This window comes from Lissotriton helveticus, chromosome 1_1 (assembly GCF_964261635.1).
Source record: "Lissotriton helveticus chromosome 1_1, aLisHel1.1, whole genome shotgun sequence".
In the NCBI taxonomy this organism is placed as follows: domain Eukaryota; kingdom Metazoa; phylum Chordata; class Amphibia; order Caudata; family Salamandridae; genus Lissotriton; species Lissotriton helveticus.
In genome coordinates, this window is record NC_136057.1 from 1,142,560,495 (window position 1) to 1,142,576,038 (window position 15,544).

General features: G+C 42.6%; 1 protein-coding gene across 1 annotated transcript in view; it reads right to left on the reverse strand.

Moving 5' to 3' along the window:
• Positions 1-415: 415 nt before the first annotated feature.
• The window catches only part of LOC144763589 (protocadherin-8-like), a 79,973-nt gene continuing 64,844 nt past the window's right edge, over positions 416-15,544 (reverse strand). Inside the window, 2 exon segments of the mRNA XM_078649326.1 lie at positions 416-1,629; positions 1,632-2,198. Of these exon segments, the coding sequence (XP_078505452.1) occupies positions 416-1,629; positions 1,632-2,198 (1,781 nt within the window).

A 15,544-nucleotide genomic window follows, 5' to 3' on the forward strand; every position in this document is an offset into this window, starting at 1 on the left:
CTGAAGTCACCAGCACTCTTGTTTGAAAAGCCGTGCTTTGTATTCTAATGAAATGTTCTAGCACCAGGTCACCTTGCTGTTAGAAGGATGTGGCTACCTCTGAGGTGGCCGTATTTTCAGCAAACCGTTAAGCGTGGTGCTGTTCTTCTCGTCCCATTGGTAAAGTTGCTGGTGGCATGGCTGGCCCTGAAGTCACCATCACTCTTTCAGAAAAGCTGTGCAGTGTTCTTGAGTTTACAGCCTGGAAATGCTGCCGTTGGTGGGTGGGTTGTGGGAGCAGAGGGCTGTGCTGGTAGACTGGAACATAGGAATATTTGATTGTGTAGCCATTTTCGTACTGTGGTAGTAGCGGCTGGCTTCTTTGGAGCTGTTGAGGTGGGTATCTGCACATGCATCCTGAATGACTTTAAGCTCGTCATTGCTCATACCCTGGGATACCTGTGTGCTGGACTGTGATCTGCTCGCAGTGTCTCTTTGATGCCTCCGCATTCAGGTCTGAGTCGCTGTCGTTGAAGTCACTATCACCTCTCCCGCTGTCCTTCACACTGAACTGATCAGGGTGGGCATGGCTTAAACTTGTGACCGATTTCCCTTCTTGCCACGTGGACACTGGTTGAAGCGGAGCGGCAACTGCGTCCTGTGAGACTGCACGCGGGGTCCTCAGCGTTGCGTAGTACTTTTCGGCCTTGCTGCAGTCTTCGGGGTGGGACACGTCCCCGCAGCTTTCCGACTCTGTGCTGAGGGACAACTGGCAGGAGTCTGACCGCGTTTCGGCGTCTGTGCAACTGTCTGCCTCGGAAGTCGAGGAGTTCTTCAGCAGGCCGTCTTCCGTCTGTCTGTTCGACTCCTTGGGGCTCTGCTTGAAATGGCGCGGCCTCCTCTTACAGGTGGCGGCCACAAATATGATGGCAATGAGGAGCAACACACAGCCACCTGACAAGGCGGCGATCAGGACAACGGAGACGTCATCGTGGTGCTGTTTCTCAGACTTTGTGAACTGGGTGATGACAATCTGGTCGCTAGATGGCGCTGTGTCCGTGAAAATTACATGAAGGGTTGCTGTGGCGGACAGGGGTCGAGCCCCCTTGTCAGAAACAACAATGACGACAGATAGAGTATCTGTAACTTTCTCTGCCTCGAGTCTTCTTTCAGTGTAAAGTTCTCCTGAAACTTTGTTGATAGCAAATATTGACCGCCGGTCCTGCAGAATTGCAAAGGATAACTCAGAATTCACCCCTTCGTCTTCATCTGTTGCTTTGAGCTGCACCACTCGATAGTGCGGCGGGGCGCTGAGGGGCAGCAGGATGTCGGCAGAGTCGTTCCTCAGCGGGGGGAAGGTGGTGAACGGCGGGTTGTCATTCTGATCCACAACCTTGATCCTGATGAAGGCCCGGCTGCAGAGCTGTGGCAGCCCCTCATCTCGGGCCTCTATCTCCACCTCTATCTCCTTCAGGCTTTCGTAGTCAAAAGGCCTCACTGCATACAGGGACCCCGAGGACGGGTCCACGGTGATTAAAGTAAACAGGGGGGCCCCCATCACCTCGGTGTCCACCAGGGTGCAGGTCACCTTCCCGTTGTGCCCCAGGTCAGGGTCTCTGGCCACCATGGTGGTGATGTAGGAGCCCGGGCGTTGTTTTCGAGGACAGAAACTTCATAGACGGGTTTAGCAAAGAAGGGCGGGTTGTCGTTCTCGTCGCTGACCCGGATGGTGAACTGACGGACGGTTTTGAAGGGCAGGGAGCCCAGGTCTTCGGCCACGATGGTGAGGTTGTACTCGGAGATCTTCTCCCGGTCCAGGGCTGCGGTGGTCACGATCATGTAGCTGTCCTCGTAGGCCTGCTGCAGCTTGAAGTGCTCGTGCCCGTAGAGGGAGCAGTGCACCTGCCCGTTGGGGCCCGAGTCTCTGTCCAGGGTGCTGATCGGGGCCACGAAGCTCTCCCTGCTGGCGGCCTCGGTGATGTGCGCCACTCCGGCGGTGATGGAGGTCAGGGGGGTCACGGTGATGCTGGGCGCGTTATCGTTGACATCAGTGACGTGCACGATGATTTTACAGGTGGCAGAGAGCGAGTTGGCGCCCAAGTCCTGCGCCTGCACATCGAACTCATAGGTCTGCTTGGTTTCAAAGTCCACCTGTCCGTCCAGAGTCAGCCGCCCTGTCCTGGAGTCCAGTTTAAAGAGTTCTCGGACTTCGGGAGAGACTTGAGACGCATGTCCAGATTAATCAGCGGTTTGCATTGCCCTTGCTTCACACAAGGAGATGCAAGGCAACGCAAGCCTTAGGGCAGATTTAGTAATCCACACAGCACCATGAGTTACTCTGTATGGCTTAATAAATCTAGGGTAATCCATGGCAGTGCAAATCACCCACCCATTATTATTGGCATATTCTTATATTTGCTAAGACTAGTAAACCCAGGAATGCGTTAAAATGCTACACCTTCCCAGGTGAGGCGTAACAAGGAGAAATATTTTTTATTTCTCCTCGTCCTCTCCTCTTTCTACTTGAGCTGCATTCTGCAGCGCACACAGAAAGAGGAAAATACCTCTGAGGATTGTTTTTGTGCAGGAAGGTGACCCTTCCTCAACAAAAACAATACGACCTACAACGCGGGCACCCTTGCACCATGACACAAGGGTGTCTATGCTCGCGCTTGGCAGCCACAAGTGTGCCAGCGCAGAGAGCAGGAAAGTGCCATATAATAGTAAACATGACGCATTCCTGCTCTTTTCCATTTGACAAGAGTGCAGAAAATTGTCTTGCTGCTTTGCACTGTGCCAAATGTTGATAATTCTGGGACGCAGTATCTGGCTGCTGGTACCTTGCTGTAAAGTAACTGACTAAAACAGGGCACGTCCAGTCTGTTGATAAAAACTATGCCTGAACTATTCTTACAAAATTCCAAACTTCGAGGGAAATGTACTTTGTAATGCTTTTTTGCATATTAAGTAATCTTTGCGAGAGGCATACAAAGCCCCTTCAGCATCATGAAATGTTCTTTGCTTCGGTTTGCTGTAGGGTTATCTGCACAGGGTGGTCCTCGTTTAGCTAAGGCACAGCCCAAAGCAAGATAAGACTTGGCAAACATTATCAGCACATTATTAATTAAGCATAGGGCACTGACGGTAATTGAACTGCATGGGCAATCGTACTGGTTACTGAATTGCAAGATTCACTATATTTGGTTATTTGATGTTTTATATATCGCAAACACCACCCGAGTGATGTACAATGCATTTGTCTATAGCAGAAAATCAACCATGCGTTGACTTTGAATATGAAGACACGTTTTAGCATATATATAAATGTTGTCACAATATATACAGAGGCAGGGAAGTGTGCAGCAGCAGAGTGTACACCTACAATAGAGATAAATGTCATCAATCAAAACACAAAGCACAGTAAATTGGAATGAAAGGGAGGCAGCTGTAAGATAAGGTCACACGAATAACTGGATAATAACGAAAGAGAAATGTAGCAGAGAGCCCTAGTTCACAAAATCATTATGAATACACAAATGGTGAGGCTCAGTAAAATATTAAAAATAAAAACAACAAAAAAGCAGGTGAGAAGAACATAAATCACCAGCCAACAGCACCGTCACAAGAAAAATAAAACGAAAACAAAAAAATCAGCGCATACAAAATATGAGGGCACAGGGTGTTAATGAGTAAGAACAAGAAGAACATTATATAATTGATAAGGGGAGCATCGAGAAAAAACACATAGCACTGGAATGCGGGGATGTGCACAGCACATGAATATGCAGCACTACTAGCTGCAAACCGATTGTTACAGCCAATTCAAACTGAGCCAGGTAAGGGGCGGGCCAGCCCTGAAGGGGGCTTATCAACGTGTAGAGGAAGTGGCGTGAGACACACAAGGAGAAAGTGTAGCAGCACTGCTCAAACCACACCAGGGGGTGACTAGTGATGGGGAAATGGAAAGCATAGTCAGGTTTTGGAGAGTGAGGGGGCATGGCACGAAAAGAAATGGAGGGTCGAGAAAACTAGAAGACGGCAGGGTGAAGATGACTGGCATGTTGCAAGATGACACAGCTTTTTGCCAGAAAACAGCATAGGTCATGTCAAAGTAAAGAAGTCCATTATAGGGGGAGAGGAGGAGGACAAGGGAATGGGATGGATTTTGGTGATGCCCGCAAACCTGTGCCTTGGGCTAGGACAATGGTTACCAGTATGGGAGAAGAGTAAAAAGGCGCAAAGAACAGTAATTCTGTAATGGGGTGGTGGATGGAGCTGGAGACAGATGAAATGGGATGGAATAGTCTGTACGAGTGGTTACCAGTATGAGGTAATTTTACCATTCCTCCTCTGCCTCTTCACGCCCCATAAGAAGTGTGTATGTGCAAATAATCTCACATTATTGTGTAATCTCATATTTTTTCTTTTCTGCTATGTTTATACTTGTCTATGTAATTATGGAACCTGTAACTCACTGATCCTCATGTAAAGCGCTCTGATACCTCCGGGTCTAGCCAGCGCTATATAAATCTTTGCAAATAAATAAATAAATAAATAAATAAATAAAGTATGCTTAGAACTACTTTTCAGGGTCAGTGCTGGGCTAAAAGATGCAGCACTGGGTTCTCTCCTAATAACAGGTGAGTAAATCAGAATTCGTTGTTCGGATGTTTTTAGGTGAATATTTTAAAGTTCTAAAACTCCACACTTCCAAGTGAAACCAGTCAATGTTAGCCTATGAAAGGAAATTCACTTAGCAGGTAAATAGTGTTATTGTTACCATTTCTTACTCAGTGGTGGATCCTGGATCCAGCCCTGCTGCATCTCCTCTAAACAGTTGAAAGAATGCAAATTACCCAAGACGCGCGGAAGCCCATGTTTCTTTTTTTTTAAATATTGCTAGAATGGGCGGATCATACGCGCACCCCGCGATTTTTCCCCAAAATTTGGGACCCCCCTGAGCAGACCTAGAGGATAAGGGTGTGTCTACTCTCCCCCTTTTCACATTTTAGACACACATTTCACACGCTTCTTCAGCCTCCATTCTACCGAGGCATAAAATGGCTGCCAACAGTTTCTAGTTTCGAATGTTGACAACCACTTGACAGCCAATTAGCATTCAGCGCATGATTAGAAGGGTGCGCTTATGGTACGATAACAGCAGCTTATCCGTATTCAATTTTTTTCTGGGAAGGAGGCTGTGTGGCCCCCCTCCCCTGCCCAAATTCGGGCACCGGGTTCCCCATCCACCGGGGCATGACTAATTATATATTTAAATTTCATGGGCTGCATATTTCCCCCCTCCGGAAGCCACTTCAAGGCCCCGCGGACCCCATTCCCCGGGGACGGACTTTTTTTAAATGTATTTTGACCATCAACTTTGGGGACCATGGGAGGGTCTCCAATCCCCCCACGGTCCCGCCGGCTCCCCGACTCCTGCAGGAGTCGGTGTTCTATCGACATCCGAACTTCATCTGCGTATGTACCCCCTAGGAGTTGCCTTCACTTTGCGCGTGCATGTTTGTGGTAGCGCATGCGTGCTAATGTTACACATGCGCATAATACTTCCCACCGTCTGGCTATGTACCTCTAACGTATTTCATTTTATTTGTGCATGCTCAATTACAACACGCCCAATCGCAGCTCTCACATCCAGTGACATCAACCAATCATCGTTCTGCAAAGCATTTATAAACTGCCAACCTTCTTGAACTTTTCCTATTCCGCAGTCACAGCCATTGATAGTGTTCGTATCCACTTCATCGTAGGTGAGCACTTTTTTAAAGAGTAATTAAATTAATTAATCTGAACGATCTTTAAATACCTCGTAAATGCAATTTTTTTCCGATTTGGCAATGCTGTTTTCAAGCACGCTTTCCTGCTTTTTTATATCGTTACAGTTGACTTTGTAACTTTTGTTTCCGGGCAAATCACTTAATCCTACAGCCTTTCATTATTTAACCTCATCATGCAGTACAGTGCTCCTGTGCTCATGACGAGCTGAGCTCGTCATGGCCACACCCATTTTTATTATGGCCCAGCACAGGAGAGGAATGAGACCAGCAGAGATGGTGTTAAGTAGTGCGCCACGTGTTGCTTCCTCCACATGCACTGCACATGTAATCGATTGGTCAATGTTGTATTTTAGCACGCTCTCCATGTTTTTTAATAACGTTAAACTTGATTTGCCCCCTGTTCTAGCTCATTATACAGATGTCTCAACCATGGGACGTACTAGTCGCCACAGCTGTTTATTCCTGCCCATGCACTATCCCAGGTGGTGGTCAAATACTCGACACGCCAGATCCACTGACTGCTCTCCAGATGCTATCAGCCAAAAATTGCAATGGACCTAATGAGTTATCAGGTTTGACTTTAACATTTCATGATAGAAAATCATTCTGAGATAAGCATTTCTGTATTTCATGTGTTTGCAGACAGATAACTGTGCTGTTCTCATGTTTTGGTAGAATTAGTGGGCATTCTGGTATCAAGAAAACGAAAAAAAACATGTCCTCACGATTTTATTGGCCAAATATGTCATTTGAAATTGAACAATGTGTGATATAATTTTTCTTGCTTCTATAAATATTTTTATAAAATGTAAATCTCCATTGTAATAGTCTCATAGATGTTTGTTTCTGAAACCCATATGTTTCTCATTTAAATGCTCATTTCACGTTTTCAGCCTGCACTTGAGATACAAAGTGAAAATGTTGTTTAGAATTTTTTTATTTGAAGACATGTCTTTCAATTTTCCTTGATGTTTATTTCTCAATTTCTAGATCATGGAAGTCCAAAAAGGGTTCTATCAGATCATGGCCAAGAGTTTGTGAATAAAGTGACTTACCAATCTCGGCCTTGCATTTGTACAATGCAATGGTATTCCCTATTTTGCTTGTCAAATATAATTATACCTATTTTTTAAGTCAATTGAGAGTTATCTAAGCTTTAACAAATAGAACTTTCTGTAAGTGCAACCTATCACCCACAGACAAATGATTTATGAGTATACTAATATATAAGCTGTACACCTTCAGAGAAGGAAAGTTAGTACTTCTGACAGATTGCAAATGAACAACCAAAAAAGGAGGAATTTTGGAGCATAGGTTTACTGGACCCCTCCGTATTGCTGATATGCAAGAAAAGTTTGTAACATTAGTCAATAATGCTAGCAAGATGCCTTTACGTACAATTTATAATCTCGACATGTTGAATCAAAGCGAAATATTTAACATAACCATTCATATGTCTCTAAAAGGTTTTCCTACAGATATTGAAGCGTCCCGAATATGATCAATGGCAGTTAGTGATAGAATCTAACCAAAGATAACAGGACAGCTACAATTGTGGTGTTTTTTGCATGCTGGTAATGATACTTCCAAAAACATTAATTTGTTGAAGATACATTACTTAATGGTATTTTATGTTAATAGTTGTAAATAGGAAAGAGGGCGTCCATAGTGCCCATCAGAAGCATATTGGTATTTGCATATGATTTTGTCTAACCACTAGTATGGTCCTAATGCGGTTAGTTTGAAAGCTCTGCTGATTGCTTTTAAACCCAATCCTATTGAGTACAATTGTTTTTATGTACATTAATATGAAGCTTAAACTTTTGCACAAGATATACATTTTTAACTCTTTTTCAGTTTGCAGAATGTTACATAAGTCAGCGGCCAACTGCCGAGATTGAAGAATGTATATCCTCCTGTTCTAGCTCATTACAACGATGTCTCAAACATGGAACATAGTAGTCTTTCTCTAATGTATGGCGCCAAAAAGATTCACAAATTTGAATGGATAACGTTAAGGTAAATACTCTCAATATGACTAGTTGACGAAGTTAAAAAGTAACGGATATAAGTACTTGAGGGGTTTTTGGTGGCAGATAATCTCCAATTCACAATTGTACGGATGGGTCTGATTGATACAGGGTGGATCTCTGTACAACGAATGGATTATTAGGTATTAGGATGGCATACAGAGCTCCCAACCTTCTTACTTTTTCTCTTAAAGGGTTCCAAATTGGGGATGAATATTAGGCTGTGCAGTAGAGGTTGACGGTGTTGCTCCACTGGTACTTGGGCCTTCTCATGAAGCAGGAGGAACCTCTCTCAATCTCCTTAACTCTTCCCTTGCAAAGTTGACCGGATGCTCGATCTGACGGGGCTTCCGCATACTTGCAGTTCCACACCAGTACTTTTTATTGGGGTCTCCTCTTGAAAGCAGTCTTGAATATGCGGCAAGTAACTTTTCTTGCAATCACCTTTTTTAAGAATTGTGGAAATTAATTTCAAAACATTCAATATTGTCGTAACGCACACAGCCAGACAAGAATAAACACTGCAACTGAAGTGAATTACAGAAAAGTTGCAAGCAAGAAATTACATGATTGGGTATTAGGATGCCATACAGAACTCACATATAAAGTGGTTTCCCAGCCTTCTTACTTTTTCTCTTGAAGGCTTGATAAGGTCTTTCCAAGAGAATTTGAAAGGAGAAAGTAGGAGATAAAGAACACAGATAGGACGTTATATCTCAAAGTACAGAAATGGATTAAAAGGATGGACCAAAGTCTGCATGTACAATGGCCAGTGGAAGCGTTTTGAGAGCGGGTACACCCAAGGTCAAGTAAAGACATTTGATTGATAAGGCATACCAAAGGAGGTGGAAACAACGGGGAAGAAGGTCCATGGGTGGTGGAGGCTGGGTTTGTAAATCTGCTCCATCCATAACTTTTTCTCTCTTAGTTTTAATGTTGTTTTCTCTCTCTTTCTCTCTCTCACTCTCTCTCACATCATTTCTCTTTCTCTTTTAAAGTTATGGATGCTGATGTCCACTCTGACATGTAGAAACAAAGCTAAGTTGAAGTTGTGAACTCTTCTACTCAGTGTTTAAACAAAGTAGGCAGAACGACCTAGCTATACAATACCTCTGATTGAATGCATTAGAAATAAAAGAGCTTATTTACAAACCCCTTGCACCACTTTTGCTTCACTTTCAACATGAGAAAAGTAAAACAACAGAGGCGCAAGAGTTTTGTAAATAAGCCCTAAAGAATATTGTCCAGCATAATGACTTGATCTCTCAACTAATTCTGTCGCATCTCTGAATCATTTTAAAGACCTGTTGATCTGTAATGTAAATATGACGCAGTAGACACTTCTATACTGACACCGCTTGAACGCAAGCCTATAAGACAAGTGAAATGTATCAGGCACGCTTCACTCGTAAAAATAAATAAATAAATATTGTCAAGTGTTACTTTAACTTGTAATGTTTCACCTCATTTAGTCACATCGGTCTAATTTTAAACACTAATTTTCTTTTTTATTTTGCAGATTACCTACCGTAGGTCTATTTTCCGTCCACATCACATGTCGTGTATTATATTGTTTTGGTAAAGTTATAGTTCTAGTTATTTATTGTATTGTTATCTTTTAGTTATGTTTCCAGTTATTTACTGTTTTAATCAAAGTTAATAAAAAAAAGTATATATGTCTTTTTTTTGTGAGGGTAGCAGTCCACATTAGAAATTATATTTATAATTTGAAGTATAATTCTGAGGCTAACTCTTTACCAGATCTTTACCAGAGTCTACTGCTACAACTAACGGTTCCTATGAAAACGTTTTAAAACTACAACACCATTAGCAACATAGTGTGGTGAACTTCTAACATCTGTGCTAATTTAAGTGCTCCACGAACTGTTACTATGGTAACGGGCAGAGAGCCGTTTGGGGGTAGGGTTGAAAGGTACTGACTGTACAGAAACCGTTATATTTACCCAGGATCCTCTACATGACAGAGAGGAAAGCAAAGTAAAACAGAACACTGTATACCAGATTTGCAACCCCCTTGCACCACTTTCGCGTCCAACCCCCCTACAAAATTAGAAGTGTGTTGGCCTCAACGACCCCCCTCAAGCCCCAGGAACCAGCACCCCCGGGATCTTGTGTATTACGGAATGCAGACTACATGGCCCTCTGCCTGGTGCCCTCGAGGGCCCTGGGTACAACCACGCCCGACGGCGGCCTCCTGCAGTGTCCAGGGGTGCCTAACCCTGGGACAATGCTGTTTACTTTGACAGGGCAGGACTGTCATGACTCACGCCCTCACCTAGCAAACTTAGTTTTCATTTTGAAAGACAGAGCAGTGAAATCTGTTCTCACTTTCAAAATCCAAAACAGATTGCATTTCCGCATACAAATTAGCATCTCCCCATGAAAAAGCAATGCCGGCTCCCGAAGAACGCAAAAGTTAATCGCACAATGTTGCTAAATAAAACAGCAAGTGTGCTTGACTTCTCAATATATCAGCTTATCTTACGTAATGTTATTTTAAATCACGTTATGATAACCAATAAGAATCATGCTTTCAAAAAACAGAAACATGCAACCTAGTTTTCAGTATAGAATGTTGTCAAACAACCAATCATTTCTTTTCTGTTTTTCAACACTGCATCTTATTAACCATTTTAGAAAAATCTTAGTTTTCAAACTGCCATTTCATTTACAGAGACCATTTGAGTCCATCGAGACCTCCTTTCAAGATGCTTAGAGTGTGAATTGTGGGACACAATTATACTTTCTTGAGCCAAAGAGACTATAGCATGGGGTCCATTTACCACAACAATCTGCGTTTCAATATGCATGGCATCTATAGGAGAGATGCTGTACATTTTACAGATGAAGGGAACAGAGTCTTCCTCATGAACTTTAGACTCTGCATCGGTACTTACTTGTAGGTACTAAAATCTCTCAATAAACACAAAGGCTCTTTTTAGAGCCACCCAAGATCTAAACACATAAGCTTGATGGATATCTCAAAAATACATGCTTTGTTTTTTTTGGCGGCGAAATGCGCGGATCCTACACGCATCCCGTGACTTTTTAAAATAAAATATTTTCATACTTTTTTTGCCCTACGGATCCTTATGGGACCCCCTGAGCAGGCCTAGGGGGTCAGGGTGTGTCTACCCTGCCCCTGTTCACGTTTTGCACACATATTTCACAGACTTCTTCACCCTCGCTTCTACCGAGGCACAAAATGGCTGCCAACAGTTCCTGGTTTTGAATGTTTACAATCGCTTGACAGCCAATTAGAATTGAGTGCGTGATCGGGACGGTGCGCTTATGCTACGATGACAACCCTCGCACAATCCACAGATCCCCGCGCCCATAGATATATAAATGACTTTAACCAAATTTTTCCTCAGAGACTACTGAACAGATTGACACCATATAAGCAAAAGGCACAAGTCGTAACTGAGGACTACCTCTCTTCCAAATTTCGGGTAATTCCGTTCAGCCGTTCGGGCTGTAGCCGTGTCTAAAGGTCCTATGAGAAATTGCATGGGGAAAACACGTTTTGGATTCCCCCTTTTTTCTCAGCCCCTGCTTGACCAATCACCCTTAAACTTTCACTGAAGGAGCGGAACTGAGCTGGCCAAAAGTTTGGACAATTTCAAGAAGATTCATCAATCGACGCCAAAGTTATTGGCAATAGAATGTTGCGGTTTTCCTATGGATAATAGGTCCTAACTATAACTACCTAAGCGCGACTGCCGGGAGGTAAAAAATAATATATATATATATATAGATATATATAGATATATATATAGATATAGATATCAACAAAGTCTCTTCGTGAGCGGGAGCCCATGGTCCTGCAGGGCAGCCTCGGCAAACCACAGGAACGAAGCATCCCGCTAACTTGAAACCAGCACTGTGAACAGAAATAGCCGAAGCACCGGTAGGATGAGGAAGCAGCCATTTATTATACATTTGGGCGGCAACACAAGATTACTGGTCTGACGCATTTCAGCTGTGATAGCCTTAATCATAGACATTCATTTGCAGCTTGGTAAAATACTCATTGACCCACAATGCAATGTTCGGGTAAGTACCCATGCAGGCAAAATGCTTTCTCTCATGGTGCAAAAATATAAATCAAGTGCTACATTGTTCATGTTGCTGCAATACCTCAGTAAATGTCGCTTCCACATCATTGCAAGAAGTGATGAAATACTCTTCTTGTCTCCCTTGCTCCTCTCCATATTATCAAGTGATTGTTTAGAAAGTCTTGGATTAGGAGCGGACCAGTTTCCCGACATTAATACCAACAAAGTCTCTTTGTGAGCGGGAGCCAATGGTCCTGCAGGGCAGTCTCGGCAAACCCGCTAACTATATATATATGTATGTATGTATGTGTATGTGTGTATATAAATATATATTCACTGAAAAAACCATAGGTTTCACACCAGTTATAGTTAGCTGGAAATTTTACTCGCATAAAACCAATGAAATTCCCACGTTATAGTTAGTTGGACTCACTATAACTTGCGCGTGCAATGCACTGCTGATGACGTCACATATTACATCACTCATGACATGGTCAGTGACATCACTCATGACATCACTGATGACACCATCCAGTGAATGTGTGTCTTTCTGAAAAATAAATATTAGTGAATAATGTTTAAATATTTAAATATATGTATTAATGTTTCCTTTTGTGTATAAGTGGCTGCATGGGTTGGTGGGTAGTTACATGTGTAGGTATATGGGTTATTAGATGTTTTTCTTAGTATCAGTATAAGTGTTTTTATGGTTTGGTGGGGGTATTACTTAGCACATAGATGCATGAATGACTGACTCTCTGTTTGTATGTGTTTTGAATACAGCACATGTACAGGACTGTATGGGTGGATGAGTGTGTATATGTGTATGTTAGTGAGTGAATGACTGTCTCACTAGTGTCTTTATCAGTAACTACATATGTTTTAATGTAGTATATGTGAATTTTGATGTATATAAGTGACTATATGTGAGAGTAAGGGATTGTAAGAGTTCCTGTTTAAATAAGTATGTGTTTCTATAAGTGATTGTTTAAGAGAGTAAGTATGTGTAAGGTTCCTTAGAAGTAAGGTGGTAGTGTGTGAATAGCTGTATATGCAAATAAATGGATGTTCAATAGTTTTTTTGCATGTGTGAGTATGTGTGAGAGTATCTTTTGGATGACTGTCGGTGTGTAACAGGATGTATAGGTGTATCACTACATATGATGAGTGAGTATATGTATGAGTGACTACATAGAGTTGGTGAATGAGTGGATGTGTATATAGATGGTGGAATTACTGAATTGGTTGTTGTAACTGGTATGGGTATCTCCATTCTTTTGAAAATTTCAGTTTCTAATTTTGAATATGTGTTTCAAGGGTTACATTACAGTGAAAGGAGGTCTGTCACTCTGTCACAAGGATGGTGTCATCAGTGATGTCATGAGTGTTGTCACTGACCATGTCATGAGTGATGTAATATGTGACATCATCAGCAGTGCATTGCACGCGCAAGTTATAGTGAGTCCAACTAACTATAATGTGGGAATTTTATTGGTTTTATGCGAGTAAAATTTCCAGCTAACTATAACTGGTGTGAAACCTATGGTTTTTTCAGTGAATTTAATAGGTTTTTTAAATGCTAATTCCTAACTATAACGGTGTGAAACCTATGTTTTTTTCAGTGAATTTCATAGGTTTTTTAATAGCAAATCTCTATAGGTATAAAAAGTAAAACATTTTATAACGAAGTTTATATTGTATATTTATGTAATTATTTTTTTTTTTTGGCTTGGGGCGCTCCCGGGGCGCGTACCGGGGAGCACCCCGGTCAGCGCAATGTTGCGGCGCGCCCCGGGGCGCGTACCAGGGAGCGCCCCGTTAGCGCTATTTTCGCGAACGAAAACAACATCTTGACGTTTGGCGTAGACGCGTGATGCGTCATATGACGCACAGCGTAAGCGTACCCGGAAGCACACGAGCGCATACGATCGCGCAACGTCTTGACGCGCTTACACTACGCGCCCAGGGGCGCGCCCCGGAGCGCGACTACGGGCGCGCCCCGGGGCGCGTAGCGTAAGCGCGTCGGGTCATGTGACCTGAAAATAACACTTTCTATTGGTGCAGAACAGTTTTGGTTTCCAAATGAGTAAAGCCCGGGTCATATGACCTGAAAATAACACTTCTCATTGGTTCAGGACACTTTGTTTTTTGCAAATGATGAAAGACTCCACCTTCTTTCCTTATTCTGACTTTGTCCTTTGACTGAGGAAGACCTGTTTCAGCAATAGAGAGAGAACTATTTTGTACTTTCAAATGGCTACTGTAGCTGCAACAGCTGGAGCATCTGCACCACCACCACCACCACCACCACCACCAAGAGGACACCACAACAGTACATTGGTGGTCAAGAAGAGGAGGAGGAGGAAGAGGAAGAGGAGGAGGGGAGAACATGGCTGCCTGAACAAAATACCCCATACAAGCCCAAGTCACACATTGTATGGGAGTTTTTTTCAATCCCAGAGGGCAAGAAAAAAGTGAATGCGGCCAAGGTAACTTGCCTAATCTGTGGCGAACAACTCTCAAGGGGCAACGCAAACAAAAAATATTCCTTTGGTAAGAATACCATGATTCGACATATGATCCGGAAGCATCCTAACAACTATTCTCGTGCAGAGCTCAGGGAACTTGCCAGTAACCTCCCCCAGTCTTCAAGGACCACCTCCAAAAGAACACAACCCACTCCATCGGGACCAGAAACAACGGAGATGATGCCTTGTATACAACCACGATTTGCAAATTTTAGAATCACATGTATTGCATGTGGCAAGCTCATCGCCTATGGTGAAAAGAGCATGAAGCTCATCGTCCTTGCTGGTGACAATCACAAATGCCCCAAAGAACAGTAATTTTTTCAATTTTTTGTTTTTTGCTCCTGTTGAGCCATTTACAATTCCCTGTTTTTTGTTTCTCCCCATAAAAAATACAAAAAAATATAAAACTGTTTTGAAAAGCCAAAAAAAAGTACAAAATGTTCAAAAAAACATTAAAAAAATATAAAACAACAAAAAGAAGAAAAAAACAGTTCTTTTTAGAACTACCTTTCATTCATAAAAATAAACCTATATTTTTAATGAATCTCTGTCAATTTTTTTTTCTTAGGGTACGCGTACCGGGACGCGCCCCCCAAAAAATAGAAAACATTTTTTTAATGAAGGAGTTAGCATGAGGGAAGAACACAAAGAGAGTAATGTTAAGAGAAAGAGAGCTACAAGATGAACACAGAGGGATTGTTTATTACATAATAAAAAACAGAGAAGGTGTAATAGGGTGAAAGTGAGAAAATTAAAATGACTAAAGGAGCGAAAGAAGGGAAGAGAGAGGAAGAAGACTAAAGTAGAGATAGTGGGAGAATGTGAGTGGGTGTTGAAAGAAAAAGAAAGGACAGTAAAAAATTTAGAATGAAGGGTAGTGGCGTAACCGGGATAAATGAAGAACGGTGAGTGAGGGTAAGAAAAGACCGGTTAGTGTAAGTAAAGAGGGGTGAAAGAGGGTGAAAAATTGAATTAGGATAAGACATGGGGAGTGACAAAGAGAAAGGACAAAGAGAGTAAAGAAAACAGTACCTGAATGGGTTTGAGTGAAACAGCAAATAAAGATAAGTAATGCAGTGTGTTTGACTTATAGGGAGTCAGTGGGTGTGGGTCGGGGTGTGGGTGTGTAA